This window comes from Podarcis pityusensis (assembly GCF_964106645.2).
Source record: "Podarcis pityusensis genome assembly, chromosome: 3".
Lineage (NCBI taxonomy): Eukaryota > Metazoa > Chordata > Lepidosauria > Squamata > Lacertidae > Podarcis > Podarcis pityusensis.
In genome coordinates this window covers 65,648,502-65,667,008 of record NC_138026.1, presented here as the reverse complement: position 1 = coordinate 65,667,008, position 18,507 = coordinate 65,648,502, and the positions used below count along the sequence as shown (strand labels likewise).

The window sequence follows — 18,507 nt, the reverse complement described above, 5'->3', positions numbered from 1 at the left end:
GGGAGAGATGAGTTAAATCTACCCTGCCATGCCCGTAGCCTCATTCTCATTTACTTAACTGAAGACATAAAACCTAGGACGGACTAGCTAGCATTGTACAAGGCAGTCCTTTTCTACTGCTGTGAACTTATTTCTCCAGACTAAGAGGCAGCGCAAAAGAGCACTTTTTGGTTTAAATACTCTCCTTAATTTTTCTTTCTTAAAACATTTCTCATTGTTTCAGTGCTTCTCAAGTTCTGTTTGCTCCTGTCAGGCCTACCAGCCTTTTGCTAGGCAAGCTGTAGCATAATCATTTTTGCAAACATTCTAAAAACAATGGAGCCATTACATATTGCATGCATTTTATGAAGAAAAATAAATGAGGCCCTTTGCAGCATTTGTAAACATGCTTGAACAACTAAAAGATGTTCAACAGGGCTATTGGAACTGGTGATTTATTCATCACCACGTAACAACAATGCCTGCAAAGACAATCATGCCAGTGTTCTCCATTCCCCTAAACCTCTGTTTGCATAATGATTTGTATTGTCTGGAAAATAAGCTAACTCTCTATTTGCCTTTAAAAGTCTCTGACAAGCAACAGCAAATATATTGATCCTCACAATGTGCTTCTGTAATGCTCAAATCTTTGGGATCTCTTCTCTCATCCTGTTCCTGTATTAGCTATGCTTTTCAAAAGGTCATATTGATCAGTGCTATTTTCTAGAAAAAGAGGCGCTGGAACTCACCATGAACACCTCCCTTGTTCCCTTAGAATGGCAATGGTGCCCACCTGACGGGTGCCAGAACTGAGTTCCAGTGAGTTCCAGCTGAAAAAAAGCCCTGGTCTTGATACTGATGATTTATCACAATTAGAATAAAGCAGTTAAAACAGTAAAACAATTACTACACATTGCTGCTTTCATTGAAATTTATAGATTACATGTCTTTGGGTTTAATGGAGCTTATTCTGTGGTTAAGTGAATATAGGATTGCCACCTAGGCTTTGGTTTAGGGTTGGCATAGGGGGAAAGCATGGTTATTGTGTCTTTAATAGCTGCGTGGCAGGCAGAAGAGTTCAACAGGTTAAATATTTTCTAGTATGGAAATAATATGAAGGGAAAAGCTTTACCTAGTCACATTCTGTGTGCCTTTTATTATTTTTATGGACACCTATTTATTTTTTGAGCACTCCACCTACAAAAAGGACACAAATTTGCACGTGACACAAATCATATGCAAATTCTGTGCAGATCTATGCCCTATCTTTGAAACATCAGGGATTATGTACACTAACTGATAGGTAGCAACAGCTGCACACAAAACCACACCCTTCTGTTACAATAAGCACTCAAGGTGTGTTGCTTTTTTAAAAAAAGCAAGCGTCTCCTTGCAGGTACAACAGGAGAAAGTGAACATGTGTTTCAAAAACAACATAAGGATCACATGAGAACTTTCACACTTCTGAAAATTAGCTGTTGGTAAAAGTCTTTTCTAATGTTTAGCAAATGGGTCAACTACCCAGACACTTTCCCATTAAAAATAGCACTTGCAAACCCTTTTTGTTTTGAATTTTATTTGGCAAAGCAGCATTGCATAAACTGTTCAATGATTAGGACATAGCTTACACAGTATTTGTTATACAGTTTTAAATTCAGGTACATCAAATTTGCAAACAATACTCTACTATAAACCTCTAAGTTATTCTACAAGTAAAAGGGAGAAAACTATGTCAGTTATGTCCATCTTGAACAGCAGTGTATTCAACAAGAGCTGTCACTTCTGATGTCTTGAAGTTTATATACACGATATCTGATTTTTAAAGGGAAGAAAGCAGCTGATTGTATATACTACATGCTAGTCTATGACACCACGCTGAAAGCTTTGAAGAACTTCATCTCATTTTAGTAGCATCTAGAAGACAGCTGAACACAGGAACCATATAGTGTGCATGTAGTGTCAGAAAGTGCAGATAAGCGGTTTGATGGACGAACACTGGAGCTGAAAGAAGTGTTCAGAACGTTTCCCAATCCAAAATAAAGAAGATAACAAATTGCAGGTCTGTCTGGCTTTCTGCAGACATATTTCACTTCTTTAAACAGGTGAAAATAAGGGCATGTTGAAAAGAAACATTTGCCCAAATTTAAACTTTCCATCAGTTCATTATCAAACTTGCATTAACTTCTACAAAATAAAAAACACCACACTTTTCCATGCTGATAACAGTGTAACAAAGTCCAAAACAAGCTGCAATGCTGTTGGTTTTGAAAAGCTTTTAAGAATTGGAGATGAGCAGTCCACTGTTAACACTATGTTTGGGTCAGATGACGTAGCTTTTACATTTCATCCCTGCAAAAAGAGGACAAAAATTACAAGTTTAACTCCTCAAAATTAAACTCGTTCTCAGATACTGCAGCAAAATTGCATAAACCTGTTAAGGTACTTAAGCCAAAAGAAGGGTCAAGAACATCAAACTAGTAGTGCACATAAATCAAAGCAAAAATACCTCCTATGCTTCCATCAATGTCATTTAAAATACCATTAGCTGTAAAATCACAAGTCTACCTTTTTACTGAAGAAGAGAATGCCTTAGCTCTCTGTAAACCATATACTGTAGATTCATTTGCCATTATAGTCCAGTTATTCTTGGAACCTGCACCAAAGGCTGCAAAATGTGAAACCTAAGTTCAAAATTAGACTTCACAGTGTTGATAACAGGCTCCCCATCCAGTGAACAGGGAGACCCTGTTCTGTCCAGAGGAATGCAGACCACCCTGGGGCAAACAAGGCATTGAGTTTGTGAGATCCTTGTGGAGAGTGGCAGGAGGATATATGTAGCTGAGAAACAGCAAGCAAGGAAAGGCTTAAACTCTTCAACTACTCCTGCTGCTTTTCATTGCCTCTTAATGCTAATTTGTTTTTTTGAAAAGGAAACAGGGTCTGCATCTGCACTTGAAGTCTAGTTGGCTCGCAATATGGTAGACTTAAATCTGAGGAGTTCAGTTCAAGTCATGGACTTGCCGAGGGAGTTTGAACTAGTTACTTTGCTTCAGCTATAGTTCCCTATCCACAAACCAGAAAGAACAGAGCCTTTGATTCCACTGTTATAAGGATGAGGCATGGACCAAAGCAGTAGCCAATCACAGAGCAATACAAATTATAAAATACTGCTTGTTTTTCAGAACATCTTTCTCAACTGATTTTAACTGATCCAGGACTAAATAGTACCTATACCACTGAAAGACCTGAAGCCAAGGACAAAGATTCAGAGTGGAATAGATGTGGGTAGCTTCTTCTATATCAATAGTGATTATACAAATACAGTATTCAAGTATCTTTCTAACAGGCAAAGTAAAAGCGTACATAAATGTCAGAAACCATATACACGACTTCATACTACTGCTACTCTATCAACTCTTTGGAGTGCCCCCCCCCAAACAAGGAGCTTGACCCACCTCCACATGCCTCCCCCTTGCTGTCATTAGCATATTCTGTTATGTTAATTTCAGAAAACAACTCGCCCACCATATGCTCAGCCCCTTCTGTGCCCCCATTTTTTCTGGTGCAGTCACTGGTTGTGGGGGGAAATATAATCCAAGAAAAAGCCATGCAATGATTTGGGGTGTAAAGCAGAGCAAAGGAGCAGCAGCAAGGACATCTGAGGTGGAATTGTGTCTTGTGGTCATGGTCTTCTGGAGACTTGCATTTTTGTGGCTTAAGAACTTTTGCAGCAGAAGCACAACCCTGATATGATTTCCTCATGATTATATTTGTGGTGGTTCAAATTGAAACCTTTTAGAATTTTACATACATTCAAATAAACGGATGTACATTTTAGTTTGTGAGCTCATTCTGAAATACAATTACTTTGATGAGCAGTATTTAAATAGATTGATTTATGCAATCACCTTGTGATGACAGCCATATCTATCACCACAACGGAGTGCTGTAAAAAGTAAGGCTTGGGAAAAGAAAGCCGTTATGTGAACTGGCCCCAATCCAGCTTCTCTCACAACGAAGTGTCCAATGTGCAAATAACTAGACACATGGCTTGATCCCTACAGGTAGGGAGATACTGGAGATTAATTGAAATGTAAGCATAAAACCTACTGACCAGCTTACTCACTCTGCATTTTCTTCACTGCACTAGCTGTTAGCTTGTATCTCGGGAGTGCTAGCTGACATTTTTGTAAACTGAATCTTCTTCCAGTTGCTCTGATGTTTCTAAATTCTTTAAGCAATATCTGTATTAATGACTGTTGCAACACCTTCATGATCTTCAGTAGGCTTCATTCAGATCTGTCAATATTTATAACCAATTTCCAAATGGAGGTTCTGTTTGAGGCACTTCAGTCAGTTTTCAAATAATGGATAGACTAATAGCTAAGCTCAAAAGTGTTTAGCTTTAATGGAGATTTTAATGAAAAGACGACCTTCCTATTTTATGACACACTACACCATATCTCCTTAATCTATCTATTACATAAAAACAGAAAATATACCTATCTGCCTTCCAAACAGCAACTGCAGGGGTGAAGGTTTCTGCTTCTACCCAGGACGTTACAAGGACATAACCAAATATGCAACCTTCACTGAGTGGGAGAATGTGAATACCATGCATCTGTTGCCAGCAGTTTTTTGAGGCTAAGAGGGCTATACACAGCCTATACTAGCTGTGTAGAGCTATCTCTCCATTATCAGCAAAAAACCCCAAACACTATTTTGGTGAAAATGGGAAATTGCACACTAACCTAGAGGTAACTGTTGCTTGTCATAGGCTCAGTTTTTTTAGTAGCAGTAATAAGTTATAAGGCTGTACTAAATCTACTTCGGAAGCAAAGGCTATCCATCAATAAAATATTAATACAGAATTTAAACAAATAGCAAATATTAATTTGCTCAGCAGAATCTAGGTCTCTGAATATGAAACAAGCTTTCTGTAGCAGCTTTTGGTCAGCAGCAATTCATTCATGAAGTTATCGGTATGCTACGCAGTAGCTCAATACTGTTCTCACAAAACAGTGGGCCTTCCATTGAAGGCAGAAAAGCAAAATTAATTAGTTTATTTTTGCACAGACATTTCTACAGCTGTAAAGTGTCTAGAAATGCGACATTTTTATTAAATGTCAAAGTAAAACTTTATAGATTTGGAGAGCTAATCAGGCATGTGTTTGTCTCATCAACGAAGACAGTTCTCAAGCACTTCTATCTAGCCAGCAGTGAAGGACTGCTGGCTTATTCATATGCATGCTAATGATAGGCACCCTTTTAGCACTGACTACTCTGTTATGTGTGCCCTAAACTACAAAGCTATCCACAAACCCTGACAGCTCCCAGAGTTAAAAATCTCTGAGACCTGGTAGCTTGTTGAAAATGAACAGTTTGTCAGCTTGAAGAAAATATGACAAACATTATCACACATCCAATACCATCTTCTTTTAAAATAGCAAATGTAAAGTATTTGGCTTGGGTTGCTTTTGATCAACTATAGTGAACTTGTCTTAAAGCTAAACAACTAACATGTAAAAATATCCGTAATTAGATTGCTTGCTCTAAAGGTTTCTGAGCAATGTTTAACTTTTGAAAACTGGGAAATCCCTTTCCTTTATAGAAGTCAGGCAGACACTTGCAGTGTGAAACACAGTCTGATCTATTGCACCTTGCATATAATGCATACTTATCAAAATCTAACCCAAGACAGCAATAAGAACTTTGTATTTTGGGAATACTTTAGTCTCAAAATGTAGGTAATATTTTTAGCTTATACTAGAGAACCTCAAGAAGACACAAGTTACAATGAAAAATGAAATAAACGCAATCGATGCAATGGTATTTTCCCCAGCATTTAATGAGACACACAAAAACTTGTATGTGGTGATGTAACAATGCAAGAGGTTGCTTTTGGTGGTACAGTCAAGCAGAAAGCAGGGAGCAAAAGCAGCCTTGGCAAGCTATGTCTTAAGAATCAAGATTCAAGACCCTTTCACCTTGTATGTGTAAGTGTGTGGAAGAAGAAAGTTGAACAGAAAATCACTTCCACCTGGACCACTGCTTCTCCTTATCTGTTAAAGGCACATATATCACTCCCATCAGAGGCTTCATTTTGACACTGCCATCTTCTAGCTTATCGTACTGTTCCAGCATCTGGTTTCCTCCAGCGGGTCCAACAGGTAATATTAACCTTCCACCAGGCTTTAATTGATCTATAAGCTATAAATTAAAAAAAAAGTTAATTATTCACAGCAAGTGTACTCCTAAGCAGTGTTAGTTATACTCAAAGCAGACCCATTGAAATTAATGGAAATTACTAATTTAGGTCCATTAATTTCAATGGGCCTGCTCTTGAGTCTTAATTACTTAGTTGGATACAACTCTAAGATCCCTACCTTGTACAATGTAAAATAACAAAGAATACTGTATTATACTCCTTGATGGTTAGAGCTTTTAGGCCTAATGGTCTGAGACACAGCCCACAGTTCTAGCCCTTCCCCCTGAAAAATTGCTGGAAGCTAAGTTCTGGAAACAGGTAAAAGGAGAGGGGATAGTTTGGAATGCCCCAGTCTTTATTTGCCTTGACAAAATTAAAAGGGATTTGGGCCTGCACTGTGCAAAGCTTTTCATTTCCAAACCACCAGCACTCCCAATTCCAAAAAACATCAACATCACCTATTAGTATACCAAATCAAATTCCACTGTTGGAATGTGTTTCATTTAATGAAATCTAATTAAAAAGCCCATCGTTTAAAGCAGGTATAAGCATCCAATTAATCATTTCAATTAATAAAGAAAAATCATAGCAAACAATATGTACCATATATATGCATAAATCACTTACTGCTTGGGGAACAACTGGTGCAGCAGCTCCTACATGAATAGCATCATATGGAGCTTCTTCAGAATATCCCAACCTTCCATCTCCCACTACAAGGGGGGAAAAGATATATACAAGGATGAGGAACAGCTGACTTCATATTGTCCTCAGCTTATTCAAGACACTGAACTCATAGATGAAATCTTAACTAAGTTTATGAGTTTATGTGGAACCAGCAAAAAAATGTTGAAATTAAAAATAGCCATAATTAGCCTCCTAAATTTTAATCAGATTCCCAACTGAAATTTCTACTGGGAATGAACGACCTGGGTTCCAGGGAATTAGTACCAAACAGCAGTAGTTCACTAAATGCAGCCAGATGTGGACACAACAAAAGGCAGCTGTATATGAGGATTGGAAAGGGCTCCTAGTGATTTCTGCTCTTGTGCAACTGCAGTGCCATAAAGAGGAAACACTTTTACAGAGTGGACCCACAAATGAAACCCAGTTTGAAAGGCTATGACTCCCTGTGCCAACACTAAACTTCTTAGATCGGATCCCATGACCTGGTCACTAAGCACAGTAGCTTGCAAAAGATTACAGACCTAAGCACATGTAACTGAAAATGAAGTTATTAGCGGGCTTGGAAGGTTTTTGTTTAAAAAACCCCATCAAAAAGTAAACATAATAATTAAATAAAATTATATAAGTTGGATAGTAAACCTAACTACTCTAGTTGTTTATATTTCATAGAAAACCTACTACAAAGAGTAAGACCCTGCATTGAACAAGCATATTCCTATACCTATTTTTTACTGTTAATATACTCCAGTACTTACCAATCAGTTTCACTCTTCCTGAAGATAACAATAGGGGATCGTCCTTTTTAACATTATTTATTGAGTCATCTACCAACTCTTTGATATGATCAATTCCTACAACTTGTCCTTTGGGACCAACCTGAAACAAAACAAGTTTATTTTGGTATGGAATGTACTATGTATGTATTCAGTTCCTTACTTTTACTTTCAATTGAAGTTATAAGCAAAGGCTACAGGAGATGAAGGATAAAACCTAATACGGGTTTTTCCTATTATCTGTCTATCTGTTTCTCTTCCCCCAGTTTCACCACATCCATTTTGCCTTAGAATGTTTGGCATGCAAGTTTCTTCTAAGAAAGTTATTGCCATAAATACTTTAGAGTTTCTCATGGTCCATACTTACGAAGTCATTTCCCAATATTTTTTTTCATATTAATATTTTGTAATTAACATTCCAAGAAGATATGAATATTTTAAGGCCTCAAACCAGTGCTGCATGTTAGCAGTTTTACTATGAAATACATGAATAGCAACTTATTTTGTTATGTACAGAACTTTTTTTTAAACTTAACATTCTATTGGCATTTGAAATGTAATAGAATATAATCTGTTCAGCACTAGTATTGACTGCTGATTCACCTAAGCAGGATTACACAGGTGACAAGGCAACTTTTTTAAAGTTCAGGGTTTCTTAAGATATACTGAGATGATGGAAAGAAGCCACTAGCTGGAAAAAGAATACTGAACTAGATGGACCTTGGCAGTTCTTATTTTCTTACAAGATTATGGGAAAGAAATATGGTGGGTTTTTAAAAAAAATAAGAGTGTGTTCCATGTTGCAAGTTGATGTTAAAAGAAGAATGCAGAGTCTGGAGTCTACTTCTATATTAATGGCATGTCATACACATCGCACACTCTGCAAAAGAAAATAGAAACAGAAAATCCTGCACACCCCTGCTTGCTTTCTTACATGATCAGTAAGAAAAATCACTGAGGAAGGTATTGAAGTGGGGATGTGAAACATTTTGCAGCATGAATGCCTCATGAGCAACCTTCTGGGGAACCTGCATGCTGATGGTCAATGGGCCAGAGGCAACAAGTCAGCAGAGCAATGGATGCAATTCTTACATTTGTACAGTAAGCTTTATTCCAGCCACATACAAGTCAAATGCTTCTACACATCTCTGCATCTTCTACCCAGGCAGACAAGAGGCATTTTCACAATGCATATTCCAGCAAGGTAAAAGCACTTAAGGAGGGTGCAGAGCAGGGCCAGTGAGGTCTGAGGATGGGCTTCACTGGGGGAGAGTCCCAAGAGCCAGACAGAGAGGTCTGGAGGGATCCCTTAGCCCTGAGGATCCCTAGCCCTGTTTTAAAGCATCCTTTTTCCGGTTATAATTACTAAGCATTACACAGGAACTTGCCCCAGAATGGAGTACTTCCATACTTCATAGGCTGTTCTTTCTTCAAAATATTCAATCCAACTATTAGGTGGCATTAAATACAAAAAACAAAAATATGAGCTGATTTGAGCTAGTATTGCTTCATGTTCTTTATGAGCTGGACTTTATTGAAACAGTAAGGCATTGGTGTAAAGATACCCCAAAAGACCTATCCTTCTAAAAGTATAAAATAATATCAGAATCAAGTCCTTGCAATTCTCTTGTAAAGACATAAAAAATAAAGCATTTTGTAATGCACACAGAAACCTAACAAGAGTCATATATTTATCGTAAGTGGTTAAGAATTGTCCTCTCACCATTCGTGCAAAGCATGCAGAAAGAATTCCACTTCCAGATCCTACATCAAGGGCTTTGGCTCCTTCATGTAATTGTTCATATAGGAGTTCTAGAGCATATGCATGCTGACCGAAGGAAAAAAGGAAAAGATGTTGGTATTTTACTTTTGGTTTCGCCCAATGTACAATGCTATGATTTTATGTTCTTTCATAAAGAATTCAAACTATGCAATTCCCTACAGAGAATCCAGTAACTGAACTCAATCAAGCTGTTATAGATATCAAACAATTTCACAATTTAAGAACTGCAGTTTCAAACCACATAAAGGTAAGTATGTCAACTGTCAATTTGTAAATGTAAAAAGATCCCCAAACCCTTTAGCTACCCAAATTTGATTTCAGAATTGTCCATTTACACAATAACAGTTCAGAGGATCAAGCCCAGGATACACAGAAATACGTTACTAAATGAAAAATAGCTTTTAGGACCCCCAAAGGTTATCTGACAAGAACCCATGAGCTTAATATTTGCTATTAAGTTTTGTATTTTTCTCTATAAACCCTAATAAAATCTATTGAGCTTACAGAATGAGCCTAGACACAGAAAGACAGAAAAGCATTCAAAAGAAACTTGTGCCAGGCAGACTGTGAATCTATCAATCAAGTCTACTATTGACAGCAAATATGATATGGAATGTTAATGGGTGTCACAGTTGGAAGCCAACCCCACCCACAAAGAAAAACATGAGGGAGAGGAAAAAACCTACCTTCTCAAACAACTAACAGTATCCTTAAAAAGGGTCGAAACAAAATAAAAAAAAATCCTTCCAGTACCACCTTAGAGGCCAACTACGTTTGTCATTAGTATGAGCTTTCATGTGCATGCACACTTCTTCAGATACACTGAAACTGTTTCAGTTTCAGTGTATCTATGGCAGACCAACACGGCTACCTACCTGTAACTTAAAAAGGGTGTGGGGGATAAGCATTAGGGTTCCCCCTGCCATGTACTACACTGGGGTGTGTCATCAGGGTAGACAGAGGAAAATGAAAGTTTAGTTGTTAAAGGAGACAGGCTGACAGTATATAAATATAACGCTTACCATGTGTGGAGCACTGATTGTTGCTTGAAATCCTATAAAACATTTAAAGAATGATATGAGTAACAAAACAGCTCACTTATCAAAATGTTCAACATCAGCACCTTTGCTAGCCAACAAATGAAGACTTAGATATATCATTTCTGATGTATTATAATGACAAAGAAACAGTTTCCAAGAGCAAATCATTGCTACAACAGCAGCCAATTAATTGTGGCGTTATCTTGGCATTTGCAACACTTCTGGAACAGTTCATCTTTGGTTCAACACAACAAGGCCTTAGGAAAATAAAGCTTTTAGTCATCGTTAAAGACTTTGAATACATAATTTTCATACCTATTGATTGAGGAGAATCCATATATGGGTTGCATTTTGCATAATGGCAGCGGTCTGTTGCAAGCATTACTTCAAATACTTTATCTGACTTGATTATTCCATTTTCTGGAAGAAAGGCAAATCAAAATATAAGGGAATATTATTCCACAATACCATTATACTGAAACTACAAAATAAAATGTACCACAGTCTTCAGAAAAAAACACAAGTGGTCAGTCAGTTGATGTAATGCTCAATTGTAAAAGTTTATAGGAGAGAATTTTTCAAGCATCAAACAGTAATGCAAATGTCTGCTATGAATCCAGGAAGGATTGAGTTAATTACTGAAACAATACAGTATATTTATTACAAAAGAGATTATAAAAAAGAGATTACTTTCTTATAGCAAAATGTTTTGGCTTTTCCCTTCTTCAGCAGCTCTGAAGTGAACCAACTCACATCGGGGAACTTCAGGAAGATGCTACTTTAAAATATAGCCTACAGCAATGATATACATTATGCCCATGTTAGTTTATCTGCAAATTATGGAAGCTGAAATTCATCACTTCAACATTACTATGAAAACCCACTGTCAAAATAAATTAGGAGTTGGACTACGAGTCTTCTGGACTGCGTAGTGCTGATGTTATTGTTACAGTCAGCTATTTAAGGGTTCAGAGTGGGGAAAGAGCTTTATCCTATCCCTGCCAGTCCCTTTGTTATTCTAGAGATGGCCTGGGTGTAAGTGCTTCCAGATAAAACCTGAATTTTGGGGTGGGCCAAATATTAGTCTTGCCTGTTTGGACAAATTCCTCATCTAGGACTTTGGCCTGTGATTGACTGTTTCTGGATTGATCCCCCCTTGCTAAGGTTATGTGCCACATTTCCTAAGTTCTTCTTTAGCAGAGCAGCTAAGCACATAGAGCACTGAAATACAGGCAGGAATGGGACTGCAGCAGAGAACACATGTAACCAAAATTCAGCTATACTTGTTCTAACACAGCAAAGAATAGACCACTGCAGCTCTTTGAGTTATATAAAGCCTGGCAAATCCAATGTGTATCAACACATCTGAGTCTCTTCAGTTCCACACTCTGAAAAATGTGCCACAGTTTTCAGAAAGAAAATATGTGAACTCTAGATGGGGCTTTACCCTGAGAGTGTATCTTCTAATCTTATTTCAGCATAGTTGTCAATGAGGAAAAATTGAATTAACATCCACAATGTACAATCCAGTTCCTGCCTGCCTTGATTACTGATTTAGTGGCTGGGACTATGGTACCTTTGTTGACAAGCATTATATCAGCACATGCTTTACGCTGAGACCAAGTCATGCTGGTTCCCACCCCCTCAATAAGTGTGTTGTTTTATTTATTTTTTGGTCATCCAGTTCCTAACCTCCCATTTTTTAGAAGAACAAATGAGAAAAGCTTCAGATACATCTGCAACAGCATAAAAATAGATTTACAACTAAATATGATAACCGTGTTTCATTATTAGAATACAGTACCTCTATGGTCCCTATTCCTTAAAATATTGCTTTAGCAATATTTGCTTCTTGGTCCAGCTTCCTTACCTCACTTTAAACTAATTAAGGCTTGTCCCTGTTTCTGTGGATTGCAGAACTATATTCTTGCAGAAGAAATAATTATGCAACATCTAAGATAATAAAAACTGCCTTATTCCAGGTTGGACTATTTGTCCACATAGTCCAGTTCTGTCTACTTTGATTGGCAGCTCCAGAGTCTCAGGCAGATATCTTTCTCATCTGCTACCTGACCCGCTTAACAGGTGGTGCCAGGGATTGAACTGGGAACCTTTTGTGTGAAATAATGCGCTCAGGTACTGAACTATGGTCTCTTCCCAACTATGTCGTAAAATAAGAACTACACTACTGTATTGTGGTTCAGCAATAGTACAAGTTATAGATAAACCTTAGAAGAGAGTTCAAGAAACTATGAATTGTTTAATAATCTTCAAACCCATAATATGTTCAACTTTGCTGTGAGAATGAACAAAATAGTCATAGGCAAGGGGATTGGAACACCAATACATTTCACTTTGAAAAACAGTTTTTTTTTTAAATCTGGAAATGACTAGAAGATAACAAGGGGGAAGGGGAGAAAAATAACAGTCTGATAACTAACATTTCACCCCAGATGTGGAGCACTATCTACTAGTAAAAAAAATTCTTTCTTTTTTTAGAGAGTTCCTGAAAAACAAGTTCAAAAACACATACTAGTAGCTGCAACAGAAAACAGAGCTTTGTAAGAGCCTAGATATATTTTTCAGATCATTTTTTTCCTAGACTTCAAACTAGAATGATTTTAAGGGTGAATTTTGAAAGTAAATGTGCTCTTTGACATAGTGATTGGTTAGCTTCTTGATCAGAAGATTTAAAAACGACAATTGAGCATGATTTTACAGGGGAAGAATCAGGTTCTAAAATAATATTTAGTCATGCTCATTAATTTCAATGAGTTCACTAATACCTAGCTGAATACCACCCTATCTGTGTCACATTTCTGGATATTTACTATTTCATTTTATCACATTTCTATCATTTTTAGGGCTGTGAAAATCATTCTGAAATTGTCATCCAAAATTTGCAAAGCAGCACTAGAATTTATGTAACACTTTCCAAGGTTTTTAAGTACTAAGAGTCATATTCATTATTTAGTAGCAGAATTCAAACTACATCATGCTGTTGTCCTGCCTGCAAGCACCATACATATTTATGTTGCAAAAGGTTCTGAAACAAATCTGCAGCTTATTTAAGTCTCTGCTCACACCCCTACCTTATTAATAAACTATGATGTAGCTTTTAACTCTTCATCCCTACAACATCAAGAATAAGAGAGGGGCGTAGGGAGAGAAATAACACAAGCCCACCTTCCCTACACTATTCTCAGGAAACGCTATTGCTTTGCTAGACAGTATCATTGATTTTCCAGTGATGGGTTGGTGGAGGAAGCCATATGTTCTTAACAGAGAAATGTTTTTAAATATTTGGCAGGTCAGGCAGAAAAGATTAACTTCAGCATACCTTCTCTTTTTAGTTAAATTCAAATTCCTTAAGTTAAATCTTTCTGGTGTTGTCTTTGACTCCTGTTCTGCACTTATTTATTATTTTTGTATATTTATTGACCTAGATCCTTTTGGCTACCTACGCATATTTTTCTACAAAGGATAAGTATAAAATACTGGAAATAGATAAATAAGAAACAAAATAAAATGAGTGTTATGGACATACACAGTCATAAAATATAACTATGCATGTGCTGTTGAAGTCAGAATGTTGCAAAGTTATGTTTCCTTTATAGAAGTACGCTCAAATAAATAAACAAATAAATAAATAAATAAATAAAACCCCACCCATCTGGCTGGGTTTCCCCAGCCACTCTGGGCGGCTTCCAACAAAATATAAAAAATACAATAAATCATCAAACATTAAAAACTTCCCTAAACAGGGCTGCCTTCAGATGTCTTCTAAAAGTCAGATAGTTGTTTATTTCCTTGACATCTGATGAGAGGGCATTCCATAGGGTGGGCACCACTACCAAGAAGGCCCTCTGCCTGGTTCCCTGGAACTTCGCTTCTCGCAGTGAGGGAACCACCAGAAAGCCCTTGGAGCTGGACCTCAGTGAATGATGGGGGTGGAGACGCTCCTCAGGTATACTGGGCTAAGGCCGTTTAGGGCTTTAAAGGTAAGGACCAACACTTTGAAATGTGCTCGGAAAAGTACTGGAACCCAATGTAGGTCTTTCAAGACCAGTGTTATGTGGTCTTGGCGGTCTACCGTATTTTTTGCTCTATAAGACTCATTTTTTTCCTCCTAAAAAGTAAAGGGAAATGTGTGTGCGTCTTATGGAGCGAATGCAGGCTGCGCAGCTATCCCAGAAGCCAGAACAGCAAGAGGGATCGCTGCTTTCGCTGTGCAGCAGATGATCCCTCTTGTTGTTCCGGCTTCTGAGATTCAGAATATTTTTTTTCTTGTTTTCCTCCTCCAAAAACTAGGTGCGTCTTGTGGTCTGGTGCGTCTTATAGAGCGAAAAATACGGTAATTCCTCTGTTGTCAGAGGCATAAAAAAAGCCACATGCCCAATTTATTTATGGTAAACAACTGCTTACTATTAGATTCTAATGGATTATTGAATATTCCTTTATTTGATATGTTGTGACTTTTTTACATTATATCAGATTGTTACTATTAGTATTTGATGTTCTTTGTGTTTTTATATGTGTTGGAAGCTGCCCAGAAAGGCTGGGGTAACCCAGCCAGATGGGCGGGGAATAAATAAATAAAAATTATCAGTATTATTTCGCAAGTAGAGACACATACTAAAACTGCCTCCAAAATTTAAAAGCTGCTGTCCTATAATGAGTTTATAGACATATATAACAGGAAAAGTATTAAGATACAATGTAATATAAAACAAATCTCAAAAAATTTCCAACTGTTTTTCACTCTGCTCTTTAAATCACTTGCTACATTCCCAAATACGACAAACAGGATACTAAAGCTATTTGCTTAGCTGCAATACGAAAACAGGAACAGACAGCAAGAGCTGCTGCAAATGATTTTTGACTAAGACCTATAAATCTTTTCCAACCAGCTTCTCCTGTAAAATACTTCATGGAACAGGAATGGGAATTCTTACTTTCGAGATCTGCTGCTCATTTATTTGGGTGCTTTTTGTACAAACCCATATAATTTAGTAATAGCACCAAATGCTTTAATAAACAAAAATCACAACTCCATCAAACAAATGACATCACTAATTTATATTTGTGATATCACTACCGCAGATTGTCATATGTTGTGGGATTACTTTCGATTTATGCAGCCTGGTGATGTTGACAAGGCACCTGCTGCTCTGTGCCCAACCATGGCTCCTTCTTGGCTTATTAAATCTAGCAGAAGGGTGTGACTGGCTGGACTGAGGGCATGGTTAACACTTCATAGTGTGAGGAGGTGATCCCTGAGTTGAAAGAAACAACACCCACTCCTAAAGAAATCAACCCTGTGCCAGAATTCACCATGACGTTGATACAGTAAGTGCCACACTTTTAACATTGGGGGTAGGGAGGTGCCAGTAAGCATTTATGGATGCTGTTTATCTACTGATTCCAATCTGGGTTTAGGCCTGGCCATGTGACCAAATCTGCCTTGGGTGCCCTGATAAATCACTTTTACTGAGAATGGGACAAGAGGAATAAGTCCTTCCTTTGCTACCATTAACCATGCTATCCTCCTAAATAGCTTACGGTGGGTTGCAATTTTACCTACAGGACCGAGTCCAGAAAGTAAGACTAGGGAACTGGTTTTTGGTCCCATGACAGTGCCACAGGGTGTTATACTATCACCAATGTTGTTTAATATCTATATGAAGCTGCTAGGAATGGTCATTAGGACATTTGAAGCAAGGTGCTGATAATAATTTATTGTATGCCTTTCCCACCCCTCAAAAGATGGTCTCAGGGTAAGAAAAAGCATATAAAAAGACTATTAGAACACTCAGCTCTATTTCTCAATAAAATCTGAAACAGGAGAGGCTGCACAAGCGACAACCTAGTGCCTGGATGCAATGGTAGGCTGGATGAGGACAAATAAACAGAACTTTGATCCAAGCAAGGCTGAGGCTCTGTGGGTGAGTGGTTCCTGTGTCGCAGAAATGGGCCAGTTGCCTCCAAGGATGGGAGTTACACTTGCTCAGAAGATGCAGGTACATGGTCTGGAGTTATTCTTGGACCCAGCTCTCACTAATTAGGCTCAAGGTGATCTCCGTAGTTAGGAGCACCTTCCACCAGCTTCAGCCATTCCTCAACTAGGATAGCTTGCCCAAAGAAACCCAGGGAATTAGTAATTCTGAAAGTGGATTACTAAAGTATGATATATACAAGGCTTCCCTTGCGATTGCTCTGAAAGATGCAGTCAGAGCAGAATGCTATAGCATTATCGCTGACAGGAGAGAGAACCTACTAGCATATTACACTGCAACTCAAAGAACTGCACTAGCTGCTGATTTGCTATCAGGCCAAGTTCAAGGTCTTACTATTAGCATATAAAGCCCGTAACAGCTTGGGAGCAGTTTGTCTGTGTGGTCATCTAGCCCCTTATGTGCCTACTTCCACAGATTCAATGCGCAAAACTTGCACTGAACAAACACCTTCATTATGTTGCTTTAGACACCGACTAAAAACTTTGTTTCAGCAAGCCTATCCGGCCATGTAAACAAGTTATGCGTACCTGCTTTTAAATTTTGTTGAATTGTATATTGATATCTGTTTTGTGTGCACCAATAAGTGACATTCTTTTTATTAGGCTGTTAATTATTGTAAATAAATAAAAACAACAAATTATCCATTTCATCCAACTTTCTCATTATCGGATTCGCATTTGCAGCACACATTAACATGGGTGGCGGCTCCCAGGCAAACAAAGATGTTAACAGCTGAACCGATGAGAAGCACCCCAAGAGACTCACTAGACGGTTACATAATGACTGAGGGGAGAGCGAAAGAGCAGCTGCCACACTATCCAAGGGACATTTTAGATTTAGATGGTTTCATTCTTCTCTGAAGTCACATGAACCTGAAACCTAACTTTGCCTTTAACGACTTGAAAAACCTGGAACTTTCCGGCTTTTGTGAGCTATGCATCGGTTGTTTACCTGTGGGTGGGAAACTACATAACACATGCCTGCTGCAGTAGGTAACCCGCATAATGTTTATTTATTTTATATTAAAAGGGCGTTTGGCAGGTCCGATGCGCGATGCTCACAGCTGAGAGCCGGCCGTTTAGCTGCCTTCCCCCTTAAGACGCGGGAAGCGGAAACGGAACCGGGAGAGAGAGGCACCTCCACCACGACTGCCGGGCCCAGCGGCGAAGTTGGGTGGACAGCCGAGGCTGCTGCTTCCCTGCTTGCGAAACAGCGGAGGGACTCAGCCCTGCTCTCTTCCAGTAGTGGCGACAGCAGCCACCGCCCTCAAGCAAGCTCCCGCCGCACCGAGACACACCCGCTCGACTGCAGGGACTCTCTTTTCTCTCTCTCCCCCCCCCCCTCCCTCGCGGTGCTCGCGACCTCCCACCCGCCCACGTCTCCAGCAGCCGCCAGGCGCGAAGGCCGTTGGCGAAGGCACCCCAGCGCGCGCTTCTGAGGGCCGACAACTAACGGTCACTCCCTAGCGACGGGGTTCGCGCGCGCTTGTGTATGTGTGGTACATGAATGGACTGCGCGCGCCCTGGCCCCTCCTTCTGCCTCCTCCTCCTCCTCCCACCCCCTTCCTTGGCCACCGGCCCCGGCGCGCACACCACAGACGCACTCACTGCGGAGGTTGTGGATGAGCTCGGAGTGACTGGCGCCTCCTGACTTCCAGGCCATAGCTAGACAGACTCTGCGGAGCAGGTAGAGAGCCGCCTTCAGTGCCGCGACTGCGCACAGCAGTTTCCCCAGGAAGGACACAACCTCCAGCGCCGACACAGGCGCCGCCTCCTTCCCTCCCGCAGCAGCAGCTGCCGCCGCCGCTGCCGCCGCCTCGCGTCCGCCGGAGGGAGGGGCTGCTCCCCCGCCCCCCCGCGCGCTCGACATTCTGAACGGGCGCCGCCGCCGGGCAACCGCGGCTGGTGTGCGCAGGCGCAGTACATGGAATAAAGGGGAGCGGGCCGGGCAGGGGGGTGATGATCATCTTGGTGATGAGCGGAGGGGCGGGGTAGGAGGCTGGGTTCTTGGGGTTGCGGAG

The 18,507-nt window shown here is 39.5% G+C and overlaps 1 protein-coding gene across 8 annotated transcripts; it reads right to left on the bottom strand.

Moving 5' to 3' along the window:
- Nucleotides 1-1,538: 1,538 nt before the first annotated feature.
- PCMT1 (protein-L-isoaspartate (D-aspartate) O-methyltransferase) lies at nt 1,539-18,371 on the bottom strand. Of its 8 annotated transcripts, none has more exons than XR_013983975.1 (9): nt 18,095-18,371; nt 10,786-10,890; nt 10,453-10,484; nt 9,371-9,475; nt 7,630-7,750; nt 6,815-6,900; nt 5,967-6,189; nt 4,094-4,278; nt 1,539-2,328 (listed from the first exon to the last, which is right to left on the bottom strand). XR_013983975.1 is itself a non-coding variant. In XM_080998593.1 (9 exons), exons 1-9 carry the CDS (start codon nt 18,354-18,356, stop codon nt 2,300-2,302), a joined length of 1,008 nt encoding a protein of 335 aa, XP_080854719.1. In that variant the 5' UTR covers nt 18,357-18,371; the 3' UTR covers nt 1,539-2,299. The 8 variants fall into 8 exon arrangements, 3 of the variants coding, with proteins under 3 accessions (XP_080854719.1, XP_080854718.1, XP_080854717.1); XR_013983976.1 differs by having other exon boundaries at nt 4,094-4,210; XR_013983977.1 differs by having other exon boundaries at nt 6,020-6,189.
- Between the last annotated feature and the right edge of the window lie 136 nt (nt 18,372-18,507).